General features: G+C 34.2%; 1 protein-coding gene across 3 annotated transcripts in view; it reads left to right on the top strand.

Annotated features, from left to right (window-relative positions):
* LOC131425091 (cAMP-specific 3',5'-cyclic phosphodiesterase) overlaps positions 1 to 19,706 on the top strand; it is a 111,113-nt gene that overhangs the window by 7,076 nt on the left and 84,331 nt on the right. Inside the window, exons 1-2 of one of the 3 annotated variants that reach the window (XM_058586680.1) lie at positions 18,269 to 18,628; positions 18,695 to 18,935. In XM_058586680.1, the coding sequence (XP_058442663.1) occupies positions 18,847 to 18,935 (89 nt within the window). In that variant the 5' untranslated portion in view covers positions 18,269 to 18,628; positions 18,695 to 18,846. Of the gene's footprint in view, positions 1 to 18,268; positions 18,936 to 19,706 lie in introns of those variants that run through there. The other 2 variants (XM_058586676.1, XM_058586677.1) reach the window with 2 other exon arrangements.

Genomic DNA, 19,706 nt, shown 5'->3' with positions numbered 1-19,706 from the left:
TTTCATGATCCACATGATTTTCAATGTGAGATCTGTAATCCAACCAATTAGCTCTATGATAGTTGAATATAGAACTAATTGGATTAATTATAGCTTCGTTGTAAAGTCTGAATGTTACAGGAAGATGATCTGAGTCAAAGTCAGCATGTGTAATCGGTTTACTACAAATGTGATTCTGTTAGAACCAGATCAATTGTAGACGGGGTTTTCACGGAAGAGAAACAAGTCGGATTACTGGGATTAAGAACTGTGAAGTAACCGGCTGAGAGTTGATTATGAAGTATTTTACCATTACTGCCTACAATTCCACTGGACATGCTTAGCATTTAAGTCCCCTATTACGAAATTTCGATCGATATCTTGTGAGTTTTTGCAAATCGCCTTTAAAGAAATTTAATTGTTCGCCGGTGCATTGGAATAGCAAATATGCTCCAGCGATGAAATGAATTCCATGAATGGTTTCAACTTCGATTCCCAAGCTTTCAATAACTTTAGTATTGAAAGAAGGTAAAATTCGACGTTTAATTTGCCGTTGGACAAAAATGGCAACTCCACCACCCATTCCAGTAAACCTGTCAAATCGATGAACCACATAATGTGGATTACTTTTCAATTTGACATTTGGTTTAAGAAAAGTTTCTGTCACAATGGCAATATGAATTTTGTGAACTTTGAGAAAATTATAAAATTCATTTTCACTCGATTTCAAAGATCGAGCATTCCAAAAGAATCGTCTTCAATTCATTGGGTCTCAAGATGGATTTATTTAGAAATTTTAGATATCGGGTACTTCTGAAGCAATGATCAAACATTTTCTAAAAATCATTTAGTACTTATGAAACCCAAATTTCGTTTGAGGTGTTGTATATTACGATCCCCAGATTGCCATAATTGTGACTATTCTATTTCACGATTGTTTTTATTTCGATTATGACGGTTTTAACTTTATGGTTATTCGCCTCCCGGTCCAGAAAAACTTGTGCGGCGGGTTGATAATTGAACCTAAGTAGGCTGCGTGAAAGGCGATGTTCTTACCCATTACATTAAACCCACCTCCCCTAGACAATTTAATGACAGTTGCACTGTACGAATATCATGAGAAGCTCTTAAATATCTTTTGGTGAGAAAATTTTCATTCATTCGATCAACGATGAATTTTAAAAGAAGTAAGGCTTTAATCCCTATTTTTCCATTGAATTGTTATAACTTGCGATTAAACCAAAACAATCACAACGTTGAGACAAGGTTACGTAAGTTTTTCACAATATTTTACAAAATTACGTGTTCAAGAAACATGTGTCTAAATCAGCATGCACACGAAATATCATGTTCTACAAAATATATTAAGGTGTCAGTTTGTACATAAATAACCAAAACGTTGATAAATCACGTAGACTGTTCTGAATTTCAGTACTCCATCTTTCGTTGAAAAAAATCTCACCCCATTTTTACAGAAAATCGGTCGGTGGTATTTTACTGACTTTCAAACAGCTGAATATTCAATAGAAGATTGATTTGTTGAATGATCGGTAGAGAGAGAGAGAGAGAGAAAATAAATCAATTTAACATAAACAATTCTCTTCGGAATCAGAAATGTTTACTGATGTTTTGATCATCAATTGATTTACTGAAAATTGGAAACTTTTCCTGAATTGAGAGAAAAAAGTAATGACAATTAAAAAGTGGCAGACCATGTCAGTGAAATGGAAACAATTAAATTTTATACTTCATATTTTACGCTTAGCGAGTGAATGTTGCTGGAAATGTTAATTTATATTCAAGGTGCAGCTAATTTTAGCTGCACTGTTAAAAGAATTGAATCGGAACTATGCTTGGGAGGTCCAGTGACTGCCCGCTATGTTATTGCCGGTAAACGTAATTTTAAAGGTCAGGCATACGTCAAACCTTTGCCATTTTCCCCTTTTCATCAAATCTTTGCCAATCGATGTTCGGAATCGCGGAATTGTAATCGATTTTCAAAACGACCGCCGTCATCACAGCCGAACATCATCTGGCTGTGATGATAGCCAAACCCTGTTGCGTGTGTTTGCGCTATAGTTCATTTTTATTTTCCTTCTCAGCTTTTGCCATTGATGAGCGTCTCGCTCTGTATTGCTATTCTAATGGAAAATAAAACCGCAGTCGATATATGGAATACATATGTATGCATCGTTTAAAACGCGTTCAAGTTAAACTACAGGCAGTAAGCATTATATTCTATCTGGGAAAGAGTAAGTGGAATGATGAACACAACAAACAACACGACAATACAGCTGCTTGGTTCATACACTCGAGCAGAAGAGGAAAATAAATTAAAGGCAAATTGTGTTATTAAATTTAAATTAGTCGAAGAATTAAAATTAAAAAATAGTTGCAATTGTACAAGCAGTGAAAAAATTTTGTTTGTAACATACAGTAATATTCTATTTGAACTTCTAATAATATTGTTGTTACATACATTATATTTCAATTTACCTTGGTTGAAATTTTGATAGACTTTTCTGAAAGGGCATTCCATTGTTATTGAAACAATCGGACTAGATGTGTTCAACTCACTGATGCTCTCCGACAAAAATAAATGGAATCATTGAAAGCGACCAGTTCGAAGCGGTTAGCTAATTGATAAATTATTCAAACAATAGATTTCCGCGCACGCAGTACGCTCAGAGCAACTAAGATCGGTGCCCTATATTTACACGCGTTTCCTGCAGCGACATTCCAGTAGAACAAAGTAGAATCCATTTCTTTTAAATTACCATCTAAATTTTTCTAAGTAAGCAACTCATTCAAGTGTTCAATCTGAATCAATACATTTTAATGAAATTCATGTGTTCAGTGTGATCCGAATGGTTGACATCAATGTTATTATAGCAAATTTCAATTATGTGTTGATGCTGTTTGGCCAGTATGAAGTTATCTTTAACATACTGTGCATTGAAAATTGGTCATGTTGTGAACGTTAATAATGATGATGTTTCGTGATATACGTGCAAACTTTTCGTTCTGTTCTCTAAGTAAGAAATAAATTTCAATATGTGCTAGTTCAATACCATACAAATGGAAGTGAATTATTTCAAGAATAAATAATTTATTAGAATGCTCTCCTCCGGTTTGTCATTTAAAGCAAAAGTAAAATAGCAAAGTATTCGAATCGATATATATGGTTATTACTTTCATTCATGTCAACTTCAATAGTTTTAATACACTTAGTGTTGTAATGATGACTTTCTCTTGTGGTGTTACAAATTTTTTACGTTTTTTGTTTCGCCCCTTTAAGTGGTGGTATACCATTTTCAACACCCTTTTCTTTTCATTTTAACCTGAAATTTGTGAAAATCGGGCAAACCATCACTGAGAAAAGTGAGTGAAATACAGGACGTCGGATCCAAAAGAAAATGCAAGAATTTTCTATGGGATCGTAAGACCTCTCGTTTGAAACGGAGATTGTAAAAATCGGTTCAGTCATCTCTGAGAAAAGTTAGTACTTAGTACATTTTTTGCACATTTTACCCCAGAATTCCGCGTACATACATTATTTAAAAATCTGAAAATTCCGACATAACTTTAGCTTGATCGAAATCTATCCAGTCATCTCTGCGATTTCGACCTCTTTATTAACAACAGACATACACACACGCGGACATTTACTTAGTTCGTCTAGTTAAATCGATTGGTATATGAGATTCAGCATTGGAAGTATCTTCTGAAATTTGAGTGAATTTTACACTTTTTCTATATTTATAGAAAAAAGTTAAAACCATTAACTAGAAGAGATCTTCTGTCTGTTTTCGACTAATTGACGAAAATAGGTGCATTCGCTAGGACTATTCGCGTCGCCATAACAGCAGTATTGCATCATTTTCGAATTACTTTTTCTGTGGTATCGCTTCTTAGAGCCGAAGCAACGATAATTTATCCGATTTTATGTCCATTCGTTGATATAAAATTGATCAATCGGAAAAATAACATGGCAACTCTACTAGTAAGATTTAAATTTATTTATACCACATGGATCAATAAGTCCCGAGACTAACAATGGAAACAACATTTTTTTTGCAAATTTTTTTTTATTCATCAACATAATCATCTTTTAGGGTGATACAATTGTTCCAACGTTTTTCCAATTTTACAATACCATGTTTATAAAAAAAATTATCTTTCGCTTCAAAATAAGCTTCAGTTTCAGCGATGACCTCCTCATTTGAGCCAAATCTTTTTCCCTGGAGCATTTTTTTAAGATCAGCAAAGAGCCAGTAGTCACTGGGGGCTAAATCTGGCGAGTATGGGGGGTGGGGAAGCAGATCAAAGCCCAATTCGTTCAATTTCGCCATTGTTTTCATCGACTTGTGGCAGGGTGAATCGTTGCTGTTTTTGTTCCATCGAAAGCAATCGCGGCACCCACTTGGAAAAAACCTTTTTCATGTTCAATTTTTCATGAAGGATAGTAAATACACTTCCATATGATATCTGTGTCATCTCAGCAATCTCACGGAGCTTCACTTTACGATCTTTCATTATAATTTTTGTCACTTCACTCACATTTTCCGGTGTAACGGCTTCCACAGGTCTACCCGAGCGTTCCGCGTCATTTGTGTCGGTACGACCACGTTTAAACTCGACGAACCACCGACAAATCGTTGCTTTTGATGGACAAGAGTCCGGATAACATTTTTCAATCCATTGTTTCGCTTGCACGGTGTTTTTACCCATTAAAAAACAATGTTTTATCAAAACACGAAACTCGGTTTTTTCCATTTTTTAAACAAATTACAAAACGACTTTACTCCAACCTCGATAACTCAGCTGTTTCTGGTCGGATCGACTTAAAATTTTGACCCGTTTCAAGCAAAGATTAGTACTCTAGAAAGACGTGGTTACTGGTTTACTACGAGCGCCATCTCTGCTTTGGTCTCGGGACTTATTGATCCATGTGTTAGGTTTATTTAGCCTCGGTTGAACGGCTTGGTCTTTCCCCGAGGTGATAAGTACATATTTATTCTACTTTTGGCAAAACAGAATTTTTTGTTTTAATTGCACGTATTCGTGTACAATAAAATTTCTGATTAATAAACGATTTACAACAAATAAAATTTCAGATTGATTCACAGCAGTGAGTAACAAAGTAAAAATCATGTGTGTTTGAATTAGGGTAACAGAGGTATTTTGGCCACTTCATATATTTTGGCCCACCTAACAAACTATATGGATTCAATCGATCTTAGGTAACCCATGTTGCATCAGTTTGAAGCTAATCACATTAAATTACCTATTGCGGAAGGATTTTTCAAAGACATTTGGTGGATATTTTTACAAAGTGGGCCAAAATAAAATCGATCCTAAAGCGGGCCAAAATACCTCTGTTACCCTATATATTGGTTTAAATTAGAGTGTCTGTAAGAAAAGTGATAATGATTTATAATGTTGGTAACAACTCGAATCATTTAACCAGAAATGTTGGCAGTTATATTGGATTTTACAGATCATTTGCTTTATTAGAACGTTACTGACATTAACATTAACGTTTGGAGAAGAAGAATAAATAATATAATAGTAAACTGAAAGCTGTTATACATCGATCAATTATAAGAATATTGAATGCACACTTACAGCAAAGCCAATGTTGTATATTTCGATCAAGTGGCATTTAAGTAGCCTTAATAGTCTGAAACGCTTATAGATTAGCGTATGCTATCATTATGTGGCATTAGGTTACCGGGAACGTTAGCAAGCGCAAATTATTCAAAAATCTGTTTTAATCCACCTAGTGGTGTAAAAATGCCTTTATCAGATCTCTCATATTCGCATGTATAAATCCGTGGTATTCTTCGAAATAATTTTCTTTGATTCTTGGAAAACAAAAAGGTTTGTCCATAAATTAGTATAACTTACAGAGTGAAACAGTACTGAGGTCGGTTAGGCAATTTCTGAGGAAACGGAGTGAGCTCTACTATTGCAGGTACTTCCGAAACCGGGAGCCGGTATTACTGAAGTCGGTTCGAGAAAAGTGACTGCACGGAACCATCCACGATCCCATTTCAACCAGAATATTAGTTGATTTTCTGAATTCGATTGGTTAAAATTTGGTATAACTAATCGATTGTTGTTTTAACTAAACTGTCATTTTTGTTTTTCGATTAGCAGAAACGATGGTTGAAACAACTAATTTAACTGCTTGAAAAAAAAATCTGTCAATTAGTGAAGACACATACCTTTCAATTTCAACAAATATTTTAGTTGAAATAACTGGTGTAGTTATTGACACAAAATTCTGTTAGTTGAAAAATAAATCGGTTTTATTTGTTTTAGACATTGCAAATAGTTGAATCAACTCGAACAATGTTATTGATTTGCGAAAATAATCAAAATATACTTACTGATACACGTCATGATCTATTTGAAATAAGTTCGGTATATTGAGATTCATGAAATAAATATCGTTGTTAAAATATAAACAGTATTTTATATTGACATGTAATATCATTAGGGCTGGGAAAACCACCGATCACTTCTAGTGATCTTAACCAAGGAATAAATTATCATTACGAAATCAGAACTGATCTGATCTCTAAGTGATTTTGATTTTTGCATGATCATGATCATGTCAAGTCGAGATCAGTAAAAATCTAAATTCTAAAAAAATACTTCTGATTCGATTGGAAATGATTGATGTAGAAAAACGTTTTTAATCAGAAAAAGTGCCCGGAGGGGCGAGTAAATTAGCGAAATTATTAAATTTACCTAAAATGAGTACTGAAAGATGATGCCTTCAAACGGTTGAACTAAAGTTATGCACTGATAATTTTAGTCAATTTATATGAGCTTGGGTGCATCAACTGCTGGGAATTGGAATTTTGCGATGGCAATTCAAACGCGCCATTCAATCGCAGCGCGTTCTGTGTGATTGAAACCCTTCACTCCTGTTACTTTAATAAATTCAATTCATTTCAAATAGCGTTTTATTGCTAATGCATGAACATCATCATCGGTATCAAGCAGCTGGAAGTAAAACAGTCTGCTGGAAGTAAATCAATGATCGAATTTGAAGCATAAAATTTTTGCGCATACCTGAAAGATTACGAGATGATTATTCATTAACATTCTCTAATTTGTCACCAAATTTTTTCATCTTAAACAAGGTTAATTTTATCACAACACCGCTGTTAGATAAACACTTGTTATGGAATCATACATTTCTCAAATCAAATGAACACAATTTCACCAAACGCTTTAACCATCGATGTTGTTTTTATTGACATTTTGAAGCGACGCGAACAGATTTCAACTAAAAAAGTTGTTGATTTTGCACTGCGATTATTGTTTCCGGCATTTGACAGCATTCAAAACAACATATTTTTCAGCAAATCAAATATGCAAATCAAAAACCATATTGGTTGAATTAAGAAGAAATTAGTTAAATCAACTATCGCAAAAATCGCAAAATTTTATGATCGAAGGGTTCTCCATTTTTGAGTCTATGGCTACAATATTTGGTCGTTAATCGAAAACCGGGAACCAGGAAAGCTGAAATTAATCTGTTTGGCTGTCTATTAACAATGACTACCGACTGGAATAGTTTTGTGGCAAGTTTAGAAATTATCTTACATTTTTTCTTAACCGTTTTTAGTGACAGTATATATATATATATATATATATATATATATATATATATATATATATATATATATATATATATATATATATATATATATATATATATATATATATATATATATATATATATATATATATATATATATATATATATATATTTGAACAAATTTGTGAAAACCGGTGAAAACCATTGGTGAGAAAAGTGTGTGAGATAAATTTTGGAATATATGCTCACTATTTCCGGTGCTTCCGTAGTTGCAGTATTTCGAGATTTTTCACGGTTTTTTCTGCTTAGCCGCTATTAGTGACGATATAAAATTCTTAACATACTTCACCCTATAATTACGGAACCGGAAATTGGATCCGGATGAAATTTGGAAGTTTTGTATGGGACCATAAAACCTTCCAACCTAAAGTTTGTTGAAATCGGTCACGCCATCTCTGTGAAGAGTAAGAAAGTAATTATAAATTGGAATTTTATAGAACCTGTAATTCCGGAACCGGAAGTCGGATTCGAACAAAATTTCGGAGCTTTGCATAGAGCTACAAGACTTTTAATTTGAATCTAAGTTCATGAAAATCGGTTCAGTCATCATCGAGTAAAGTGAGTGAAAAAATGTTACATAAATCTATACACATACACATACAGACATTTTGCGTACTTGATTAACTGAGTCGAATGGTATATGACGTTCGGTTCATAAATTAGTTTTCACAGTGATTGCAAAACTTTCCTATATGAGAAAGGCAAAAATATAATAGAATATAATTACGAAGGCTCGTTCGATAAAATATTTGGGTAACTAATGTCGGTACAATAATGGATTAATAGATTAAAGATCAACGTTGACGAACTGCAGTAATACCCTTTGTTGAAAATTAGTTGTAAAGTTCTTCTGAGCAGCATAACTACACCTATTAAGCACATCTGTGGAAAATCGGGCATATTCAGTAGAGTAAATATTTCTTCGTATTTCTGCGGGAAAAAGTGGATCGTAATTCAGTTTGATTACACCAGTCGAATTCACTGTTTCATCCAATGCTTAAATCTTTTGGATTTGCATTGGTAAGGCGAAAAGCTTGATGATTTTATTAAATATTTTCATTATCGTGTTAACAAACTTATTTGTCGGTATTTACGAAAACAATTCTACTCTGAAGGTTTGCCCGGATGATTTTTGTTCGATCTATTTTAATATTTTTGCCTTTCTCATGTAGAAAGGCTATGCAATCACTATGAAAACCGACTTTTGTCAGTTACTTTTCTCAGCGATTTTCACAAGCTTAGATTGAAACGAAAGGTCTTATGGTTCCATAGCTTGCTATTAAATTTCATCTTTATATGACTTCCTGTACCAGAATTACAAGGTATGTGCAAATCTATGATAAAATACACACTCACTTCAAATTTCTCAACCTATTTTGACAATCTAAGATGAAAATAAGAGGTCTTGAAATTCCTATAAAATTTACCGGAAACGTTCATCCAGATCCGACTTCCGGTTCCGGTATTAAAGTGCGATAGATGAAAAATTTTCATTTTCATGAGTATTTTTTTACAAGTGATGGCAAAACGATGTGCGAATTTTTATAAAACTTGCTGGTAAATTCATCTAGATGGCAGGCCTTGTTAGTTAGTGAATATATAAAACTATTTGGAACTACTAGTGTCAGGTTTTCGCTTCCGAAAGCACCGACAATAGTGAAGTAATGCTCCAAAAACAGAACTTATTTCGATTTCTCAGCAACGGTCAAATCGTCTTTCAAAATGACGTTGGAAAACAGGTACGCGTCAATACGTGCTGGTACGGAAGAAGAAAACACTACCAGCTTTGATCCATCCATTTAAATCTATATTTTTCAAGTTAAAAATATGTAAATCTGTAAATCTTCTATTCAATTTGTACCTACCTGTTAGTATCATCATAAAATAAAATATTTGTTTTGATCGAAATCAATTGGTTGATTAAATTATTGCATTTGTAAAACTATATTTTAATCCAAAATTTGCTTAGATAATCACTAAGAGCAACATTAACAATTTTGATCGAAAAATTGCTCAAAGATTTTGCTCAGAATATTTATATTTCGCAGCAGACGCTAATTACTACACCAGCATAGCAGGAAGGTCCCACGAAAAGATAGAGTACCTGTTACATATAAGAAATATTAAAAAAAAAACAGAATATTTTCAACAGGTAGTGGACGTTTTACTCGGGTTGGGCCCTTTATACTACTTTATCTTCAGACCAATTTAAGAATGGAGCATTAAATCAACTGTTTTTTAATTGATCACAATGAATATATGATATCTGTTATTTGAAGAGATAATCAAATTTTAATTGTTCGATTATAATTTTAAAATTCTTGAATTATTTCATAAGTCAGTTGGTAGATTTAATAAACTAGGAATATTATACCAATAATCATCTCGATAGTAGAGTACCCATATTGTTTGGTTGATTACTCAACGAATCGTGATAAAATCGGATACAATAACTTTGCTTCAGCTCTAAGAAGCAATATCGCATAAAAAATAGTTCGAAAATGGTGCATTACTGCTGTTACAGTGACGCGAAAACTCGAAGCGAATGTACTTATTTTCATCTTTGCCTTAAAGTAAATCTGTCGAACAGAGCCTTAAAGTAAAGCAGATCTCATTCTCACTAATGGTTTTCGTATATTAGATCAATTGTGGTACATTTACCCTATGCTCTTAACACTTCAAAATTATTTTTCCCAATATTCACCGTTTTATAAAAAATGTTGTGAAAAATTAACAATAAGGAACAATTCAAATCGATCAGAGTATTTTAGTTTTATTTCGGAACAAATTTTCTAACTACTGCTACCACTCTAATAGCTTTGAACTTTATGTGTATCAAACAGATCCCCAATACTTCCAGTCCAATTTTCAAATTATTTTTAGAGCCGTCCAAGGTTATTTTGCTTTACTGGTGTTGCGACTAGTGAAAAATTAGATGACATCAGGTCGTACGAACTACGTCCCACACATGCAGTTATTGTGGAGTAAAACATCTCTTGCAAAACTAAAGCCATGGTCTTGTTTCCAGGCACATAAGTGTGCTTTTTAACACGTGTTCTTCTACTTCGATACATTAATTGCGTTGTTTTTCATGCAGCGTGTGGCTTAGAAACACGTGACAAAAAAATTTATAGTTTTCCTAGATACATAAAAGCTATCTTAAATTTTTTTTATATAAGACATAGATTGAAAAAGCTGACAGTTTTACACTACACATTTTTGCAACTAATTCCAGATTTTTTGATTCATGCGAAGATTAAGTTCACAGTTGAGACTAATTAATTTTGATCAGTACTTTACCACACTTGGCACAGTCGATGAATAAGTTTGACATCGTGATTGTTATTCATAGGTATAAGATTAATGTTAAATTTGAATTATTTTTATAATTAAATTTTATTTATTGGGCAAAGTATGCCACACCTCAAACCGTGATCAATTGCGTTTCCTTGAAGAAATAATAATTGACAAATCCTCAAAGATGAACCCAACTTACCAAAATTATTCACCGTATTCCAAATACGCCTAGAGTATTTTCAAAATAATTGAAATTGTTTCATATGTGAAGAAAAAAATCTAAAATATTCGTGATCGAACAATGTATTGATTGTAATTTTATTAATATTTTAGTTGAAAACGGTATATTCTCCCGTGAAGAAAACGAAATAAAAACTTTCACAGCAATATCACAATTTTGGGAATACCTACCTGGATCCTTGAATCATTTGCAAATTGGGGAAAGCCTAATATAAATTCACCAGACGAGTTGAAATTAGATAATTATATAATTATATAATTATTAAGAAATTTCAACTCGTTATATAATATATTAGGAAATTTCAACTCGTCTAGTGAATTTATATCAGGGTTTTCCAAATTTGCAAACGATTCAAGGAACCAGGTTGACATAAGAAGTCATGGCAAACTTCAAATCTCCGAATTGCGCAAGGAATGTTTTATAATTACGTTGTTATGGTATTCTACAGCAACCTATAAGACTATAGGAACTTTCATTTGAGTTTAAGTTTGTGGAAATCGATCAAATCGTCTCTGAGAAAATTGAGTGAGTCTCGTGTTAGAGTTTTTGACCATCATTTTTGGTATTTCTGGAATCGGAAACTGGGAACCGGTATGGCCGACAAATATAGCATACAAATTAAAACAGTTTTGAACCAAATTTATAAGAATTTAACCCTTTTTGCATCATCGCTCCAATTGACGGCGTGCAATACTAACAAGAGGGTACAAGTAAAGTCGGGATGAAAACGCACAGTATCTTTTAAGACAATGATAGCTTCAGTTTGAATCAAGATTAGAGAAAATCGGTTTAACAGTTGCTGTGAAAGCAAAGTGAGTTCCGTTTTTGGAGCTTTACTTCATTAGTGTCGGTGCTTGCGGAACCGGAAACCGGGTACTAGTAGCCCCAAAGTGAGTTTCATAAAAAATTTCACTTCGTTTTGCCACCACTTGTGAAAAAATACTCATGAAAATGAAATTTTTCACTTATCTTTCTGTAATACCGGAACGGAAAGTCGAATCTAAATTAACTTTTCAAGTACTTTTTTTCAGAATTTCAAGAGCTTTTATTTGCATCCTAGTTTTTGAAAATCGGTTAAGAAGATCACGAGAAAAATAAGTGCGCATTTTAACATAGATTTGCACATTTCCGGAACCGGAAAACGGATAAAGATGAAATTCGTGCGAAAAATTGTCACTCACTTTTCTCAAAAATGGCATGACCGATTTTCACAAGCTTAGATTCGAACGAAAGGTCTTATAGGCCCAATATGTGAAAATCTACCAGAAATTGTGCATTAATTTTTCTTGGAAGTTTCTCAACCAATTTTTACAAACTAAAATGTAAACAAAGATGCAAATAATAAGGTTTTGAAATTTCCCCGAAAAGTTGATCCAGATCAGACTTCCGGTTTTGGTATTACTGCGCGAAAAGCGAAAATCTTTCAATTTCATGAGAAATTTTTTTAAAGTGATAAATCTCCATCACTTTAAAAAAATTTCTCATGAAATTGAAAGATAGTTGCTGCAAATTTTGGCAGCTGCGATGCCAGATAGTTGAAGTTTCATTTCCGTAGATTGATATTCTCCTTGGAAACTTCAGTGGTGCAAAGCAAGTAATAATTTTTTTTCTGGTCGTTTCTGTAGTTTTCCGAATGAAAATACAAATTTCCGTAGACATCCGTAGGAATATTTTAATTTCTGTAGATTTTATTCACGGATTCGTACATCTGACATTGATGGTTTGCAGACCTTGCTAGTTTATATATAAATCTACTTTGGGACTACTAGTCCGCGGTATCTGCTTCCGAACGCACCGGTAATAGTGAAGAAAAGCTACAAAAACTGCGGTGCAACGGTCAAACCAATTTCCACAAATCATGATTCAAATTAAAGCTTTCATTGTCCTAAAATATAATGTGCAATTTCATCCCGATCCGACTTCCGATTCCGAAACTATAGGGCGATGAGTATCAAAACTTTCAAACTATCATACAAAATGATGCAAAACCGTTACGCATCGGTTGAAGTGCTTGCACGGAAGAAGCAAACATCACCGTCTATCACACAGCGTGCTTTGTTCAAATTTGTATAGCGAGCATTTTAGCTACATTTAAATCTATATTAACTTGTCATAACTGTTTACAAATTGAAAAGGTTATGGTAGTTTATACCCAAAAAACCTGTATTAATCCATCTAGTAGTGTAATGATGCCTTTCTCATATTAATCATACTTTGAACCTAAGTCTGTGAAAATCGGTCGCGCCATCTATGCAACAAGTTGGAACACATATTCAGGAATCTTGTATGCGACCACAAGACCTTTCGTTTGAATCTAAGTTTGTGAAAATCGGTTTAGCCATCTCCGAGAAAAGTTAGTGCAAAAAACGTAACATACACACATATGCGCACACACACACACACACACACACACACACACACACACACACACACACACACATTTTGCGTACTCGACGAACTGAGCCGAATGGTATGAGATAAGACGAACTGAGTCGAATGGTATAATATGAGAAAGGCAACATTACACCAATAAGTGGGTTAAAACAAGTTTTTCTTTTCTTAATACGTTGATAACCGTTTTAAACGGTGGCGAGGTGCACCGCGATTTTAAGCTATTTTTCGTCGTTCTATGTTATCTACATTAGTTAAAAACAAATAAATTAATATGGCCAGAGACTTAGTTGTAAGTCAAGTTGAATTCCATTCTGTCTAGTAAAACATGAATGTTATTTTAAATGCCATAATTGAAAAGGACTAGTTAATAGGACTATAATTTGGAGGACACTCGCGGATAATTTTCTTTATAGGGGTAGAATTTGGACAAACACTCCTAGTACAGTTAAAAAACCAAAAATTGAGCCATACTCCTCATTTCACTGGTCACGTTGGAATTCCTCATCTTTATGGTCGTAATCCACGATTTTTCAAAACAGACCTGCGACCAAATATATCCAATAGATACTCTTTTTAGCACGAAGTATTTTTTTGTTTTAGGTATTCAATGCCAAATATTTGAAACATTCTGATTCACTTGTTTAGTCTCTAAATGCTTTTTGTTCTACCAAGGCAGAGTGGTTCAAAAGCAAAGTTTTACGCTCTTTATTGATAACAAGTTAAAAATGTTGTCTTCGAGATACAGTATCTGCAGTAAAGTTTCTCAGAATGGTGGGAGCCATCTGTCGAAGATTTAATTAATTTTTTTCTTTGTATTTTTTAATAGTAAAACATTTCAATAATATTTAAATTTTCAAACCCATTGGAACATTTTACGTTCGAAATATAATTGCATATAATTGAGCTATTGATATAATGTTGTCCGATAATACAGATTAGGCCGCACAGTGCAGTGTACATGTTATTGTTTCGCAAATTCGCCGTTTTTCGAATATTAATACAACAACTGAAAGTTTTATGTTATAAATGAAGATCGATCGACGATACTACTTATCAAATAATGTGTTCGTATGATTGCATATTGACAATGAAATCGTGAAATTGTCATAAGGCTAATGGATTGGTTTGGTTTATTAAAAAAATCGATCTTAATCTAATCTAGTTTTCTTTTCGACATCAATAGCTAAACAATCCAAAGCGACTGTTGTTGGTAGCTTTTTCTGTATAAATAATAAATAATTTTTTTGTTAGATAACTACACATCTTTGCACAGATCTAGTTTTGAGCATCTCACGGATTTCTCGATTGTTGGTTTTGAACTAGACGCGTATCCGTTTTGATGTTTTTGTTCATAGCATTCCTGCATAAAAAACGAGCTATTATGAACACCTGCATTTATTATGACTATATGAAATGGACAAACGACACAACGTATCATAGGAAGTTGCCAATGAAAACGTGTTCGTTAACTTTTACTTGCCGAGGCTTTATAGAAGCATGAACTAGGATAAATTGATTATTTGGTGAATTAAATATTACGATATAATTATATGGGGCATAGGGGTATTATACTTCGTATTTGGTAGTACCTTTCTTTGTCGAAATAATCTCAATTTCGTTGGTTCCCAGACTCTGCAGTTCAAATACAGACTACAGCTTGTAATGGATGGATCGTTCGATGGGGATGGCTACTCTCCCTCTGCTGGTAGTTATTATGTCGGGCCAGTGTCGCTCAATACAAAACCCTTGTTCCTAAAAGATCAAGTGTTCATATTAAGAACATCATAAGGCAAATTCAATGATGAATTCGTCTAGAGTGTTAATTTGTTGAAAACGCAATTTCGTAGTTTTGTAGCCATTGTTACAAAAATGGCGTTTATGCTCCAGCCTCCAACATTGTCTGTTTCTTTCTCCATCATGTCGTTCACGACGTTCAGACTTCATTGATTTGTTAGCAGCAATATCGTGTTTTGAATATCCGAAAAGCAACATTCTATCCTTTTTCTCAAACTCCTGTTCTTCGACCTCGGATGGAAGACCAGGAAGCACCCTAGTGGCTTAGCAAGCGGTTTTTTTTATACATCAAAATATTCAAAAAGGCACACTGCCTTAGCTCTACTATGCCGAGGGCACTAGCAAGCGATAGTTTATTCCGTTGTCATATTGACCTCAGACCCATAATACGCAAAGCTGCGAACAGATAGATAATACTGAATCGAATCACGTCATTTGTCAATCCAAAAAAATTGTTAGATGACGAATAACACACCGTATATTAAGTTTTTGTGCAAAAATTTAAGTGAAATAACGTACCTTAGCCAAGAGCATAGTTCCGTCCATGCGGTAACATTTTTTGCTGTTTTCATTACATAGTTGCATTCGCATGTAATTTTACCAATCTGTTTTCCTTGTTAGATACTGATCAAATTTAAAGTCCAATACCGGTTTTGTTAATAATATACATGTTTTTCAATTCACAGACGGACATATTGAAAACAATATTCCAAAGTATTACTAGCGAATGTGATGAACCATTCGAACAGGAATCGAGCAATGAAAGAGATATTACTGAATAAAATCCGACCGCTCTACAGTGACATATATTCCTGTTAATGTATTTTTTATTGTGGTTGTTTTTTTGTAACAGTTAAAAACATTTTGTTTTAAATATTTCAGAGTTGGTACAATTTATTTTGAAACATTAGCACATAATCAAAAGATTCAAACTTGGTATGAAACGAAACATCAGATTTTAATGAATCATTTGATAAATAATTGATGTGAAAATAAATACTATTTCCAGAGTTATATTCGTGCATGGTTTTGATATGTAACATTTTATGAAAATTATAGATTAACTTTTTATTCGCCGTATGATCGAACCGTTATACGATCTCCTTTCCATTATAATATAACATCGAGTTTGGCTATCTACTGATCAATACCAAAAAAGCTCTACTTGTCAATAATTTCTGGCATTCGTTGGAATGATCATTTTATTTAATTTTTTTTTGCAATAAAAAAATAATTGCCATACTCAGTATTGATTTAATATGAGCTGCATACATAATTACGTAAAGTACACATTATACCTACTACCTCACATCAATTCAACCATCGTCATCCCACTGGCATGCACTGAGGTCAACTTCGCTATAGTATACGATAATCGGTCCTTCCGGTAAAAGCACTCGATCAAATTTATTCAACCATCCTCTACTCCGAGTGAGTAGCTTTCAAACCACTGGATGTGTTACTGATGTTATAGATTGGTATGCACCTATGTATGAGAAAATTGCCGATTAGAGAGAACCGTCGCAGCTTTTCTACTCCCGGTACGGCAGCGATGTAATTGATGAAGATGACGACACCGACGTGATAATAACGCGTCGAGTTCTCGTCAAGCCCAAAACATACGGTGTCCTCGATGTCTGCTAGTGTGCGTCTGCTTCGTACCGTAAGTTAACACGATATGGCAACCATACCGTTCTAACCCGTTTCAGGTAGCTAATTTGCTTTTCTTTTATCACTTAGTGCGAGATCGGTCTCTGCTATCAGGTTCGTGACGATAAGAGTTGTTAATCTTATTGAGATATGACGTAATAATGAAGAAACGTAATCAAGTGGGTGAGAAGGGGAAGATGAGTTTGGTAGTAGGCAGCATTGCGAATGTGTAAATCGATATCTGCGTCGCTTAGGGGGCAGTCGGGTGACATGTTGCATGCAATGACGCGCTACTGGGACCCCGGAGGTACCGGCGACAATGGGTGGTGGAGTATTTGTACAATCTCGCCAGTGGTAATCAGTACAACACACATGTGTGACTCAGGTTTAGTGCGCTTAGAAAAACGAAATCACGTTAGCAGCGACTAGTTCGTTGTTTTGCTTTTTGGAGTATAGAACATTGTTACCATTAAGCGTGAGAGCATCTCAAACATCATAATTATTACATGGACTGAAGCTATAGTAAATCACTTCAACTGGAACTGGAGCATACACTTCGTGCTTGATTATGACAGGTGACAGCAGCGTAGTAGTAGTGATTCTATTACTAAACATCAAAACTGTTCAGTGATTAGGGTTCATTTCATTCCATGTCTACGTTTTAGTGTGGAATTTATGAGTAAACTACTTACCAGCAGCAATCGAATAATTGTCATATGCTACCTGGCATACATAAGTAATTTTATCCCCCTTGTACCGAAGTATTCAGCCTGAATGGGTGTAGAGATATGTTATCAGAAATTGTGAAAAATGAGTTTGAACGATTCCTTAAGACTGTTGTGGGTTTGTGTATGTTCTGAGATTACCAAAAAAGTGTTAGTTAATCAATAATATTTAATTTAATGTTATGAAAGTGCAGATTTCCCGTTCGATTGCTAAACATATCAAATCGCTCATAATAACTAAGATCATCAGTATTAAAAAGTGTTCAACTGTAATGCCATGGTATCAGTTGAAAGATTTGTTTGATCACCGGGTCAACTCAATTGGTTGTTTTACTAATAATATATCAAAAAATCTCGAAGTGTTTTGTTTAGTGTCGTAGTATGGCTTGTGAAAAACAAGTGTTGTTTTGAAAATCATTCATCTTAACCCCAAAAAAACACTGATGGTGATCAATTGCCAGTTAAAATATTCATCTATGTGCGGTGTGAGAGGAACATCCCACCAATAAAGTTGCACCGGTGGCACGCTGTTTCGGTGTTGTTTGCCTTGTCGCGGGGGCTCCTCAGCCCCCGCTGCAAACCACCAAAAAAGCAACACGTCGACAATCGATGACCACATTGTCGATTATGCCACCGAGGAAGAAGCTTTAACCACTAGCACTACAGAGCTATATCACTATCAGCAACAGCAGAACGAGCAACAAACCAATAACAGCACCAAGCTCATCAACAATAACAACGGTAGTAACAATCAACAACACTCGCCATCAGAAGCACAAGATTTGAATCAGGAACAACTACAGCAGTCACAGTCTGGGCAATTAAAATTGCCTCATATTGAAGAAGAGGAAGACGATGAGTTTGATATTGGTATGCAACATTTCCATAATCCCCTGCTACCATCCCGCATTAAAGCATGTACAATTCGATACGCAGATGTGGTACGCTCATTAACACCCTCACCAAAAATCAATATCAATCGCATCAAGATAAAATCCAAATCGAAATCAATCACCTCGAATTCAAGTACCGTTGGTGATTTTGAATCCAGTAGCAGTAGTACAAACGTTTCGTCGTCAGCGAATAAAATGCAGGCGGAACAAGGTTCGATTGGTGACTTACAGAAGTATCATAGTCGATATCTCAAGAATAGACGACATACGCTAGCTAACGTCCGGTGAGTACTTAATTATCACAATTTTTATACCTTCAAGTCTATAATAGATAAAAAAATTCATCACCATCTGTTAACTTCGGCATTGATCGCATCCTGAAAAAAATCATTTTTTTAATTTTGATTATTATTTATACATTATAATGATTACAATTTATGTTATATGGTAAATGTTGAGACCAGAGTTGTTCGGAAACATCATATAATGTCTGTGTAATTTTCACAATCGGTATTTAACGATATAAACCGAAAATGAAGGGTTTTGATGCTCCAGAGGTACTGATTTGTGCTAAGCATATATTAGGGTAACAGAGGTATTTTGGTCACTTCATATATTTTGGCCCACCTAACAAACTTTATCGATTTCATCGGATTTTATCGATGTTAAGTAACTCATTTTGCATCAATTTGAAGCTAATCACATTAAATTACCTATTGCGGAAGGGGTTTTAAAGATATTACAATATTTGGTGGATATTTTTATAAAGTGGGCCAAAATAAAATCAATCCTAAAGTGGGCCAAAATACCTCTGTTACCCTATTACTTCCTATTGTTTTACGTGCTTTCATCTTCTCATCAGTATATTATCAGTTTATATTGAATTTCGCAGTTCAACATAAACCGCTAAACAGTCATAAAAAATACTTTTTGCATATGGCAAATCAGTTGTGAAAAGTTCATTAGCGAAAATTCTCCTCGATGATATTTAGGAAAAAATTGGCATATTTAATATATATCTGACATAATTCTCGAACAGCAGATTTTTGGAAAAT

This window comes from Malaya genurostris, chromosome 1 (genome assembly GCF_030247185.1).
Source record: "Malaya genurostris strain Urasoe2022 chromosome 1, Malgen_1.1, whole genome shotgun sequence".
NCBI lineage: Eukaryota > Metazoa > Arthropoda > Insecta > Diptera > Culicidae > Malaya > Malaya genurostris.
This window is presented reverse-complemented; position numbering and strand designations above follow the sequence as displayed.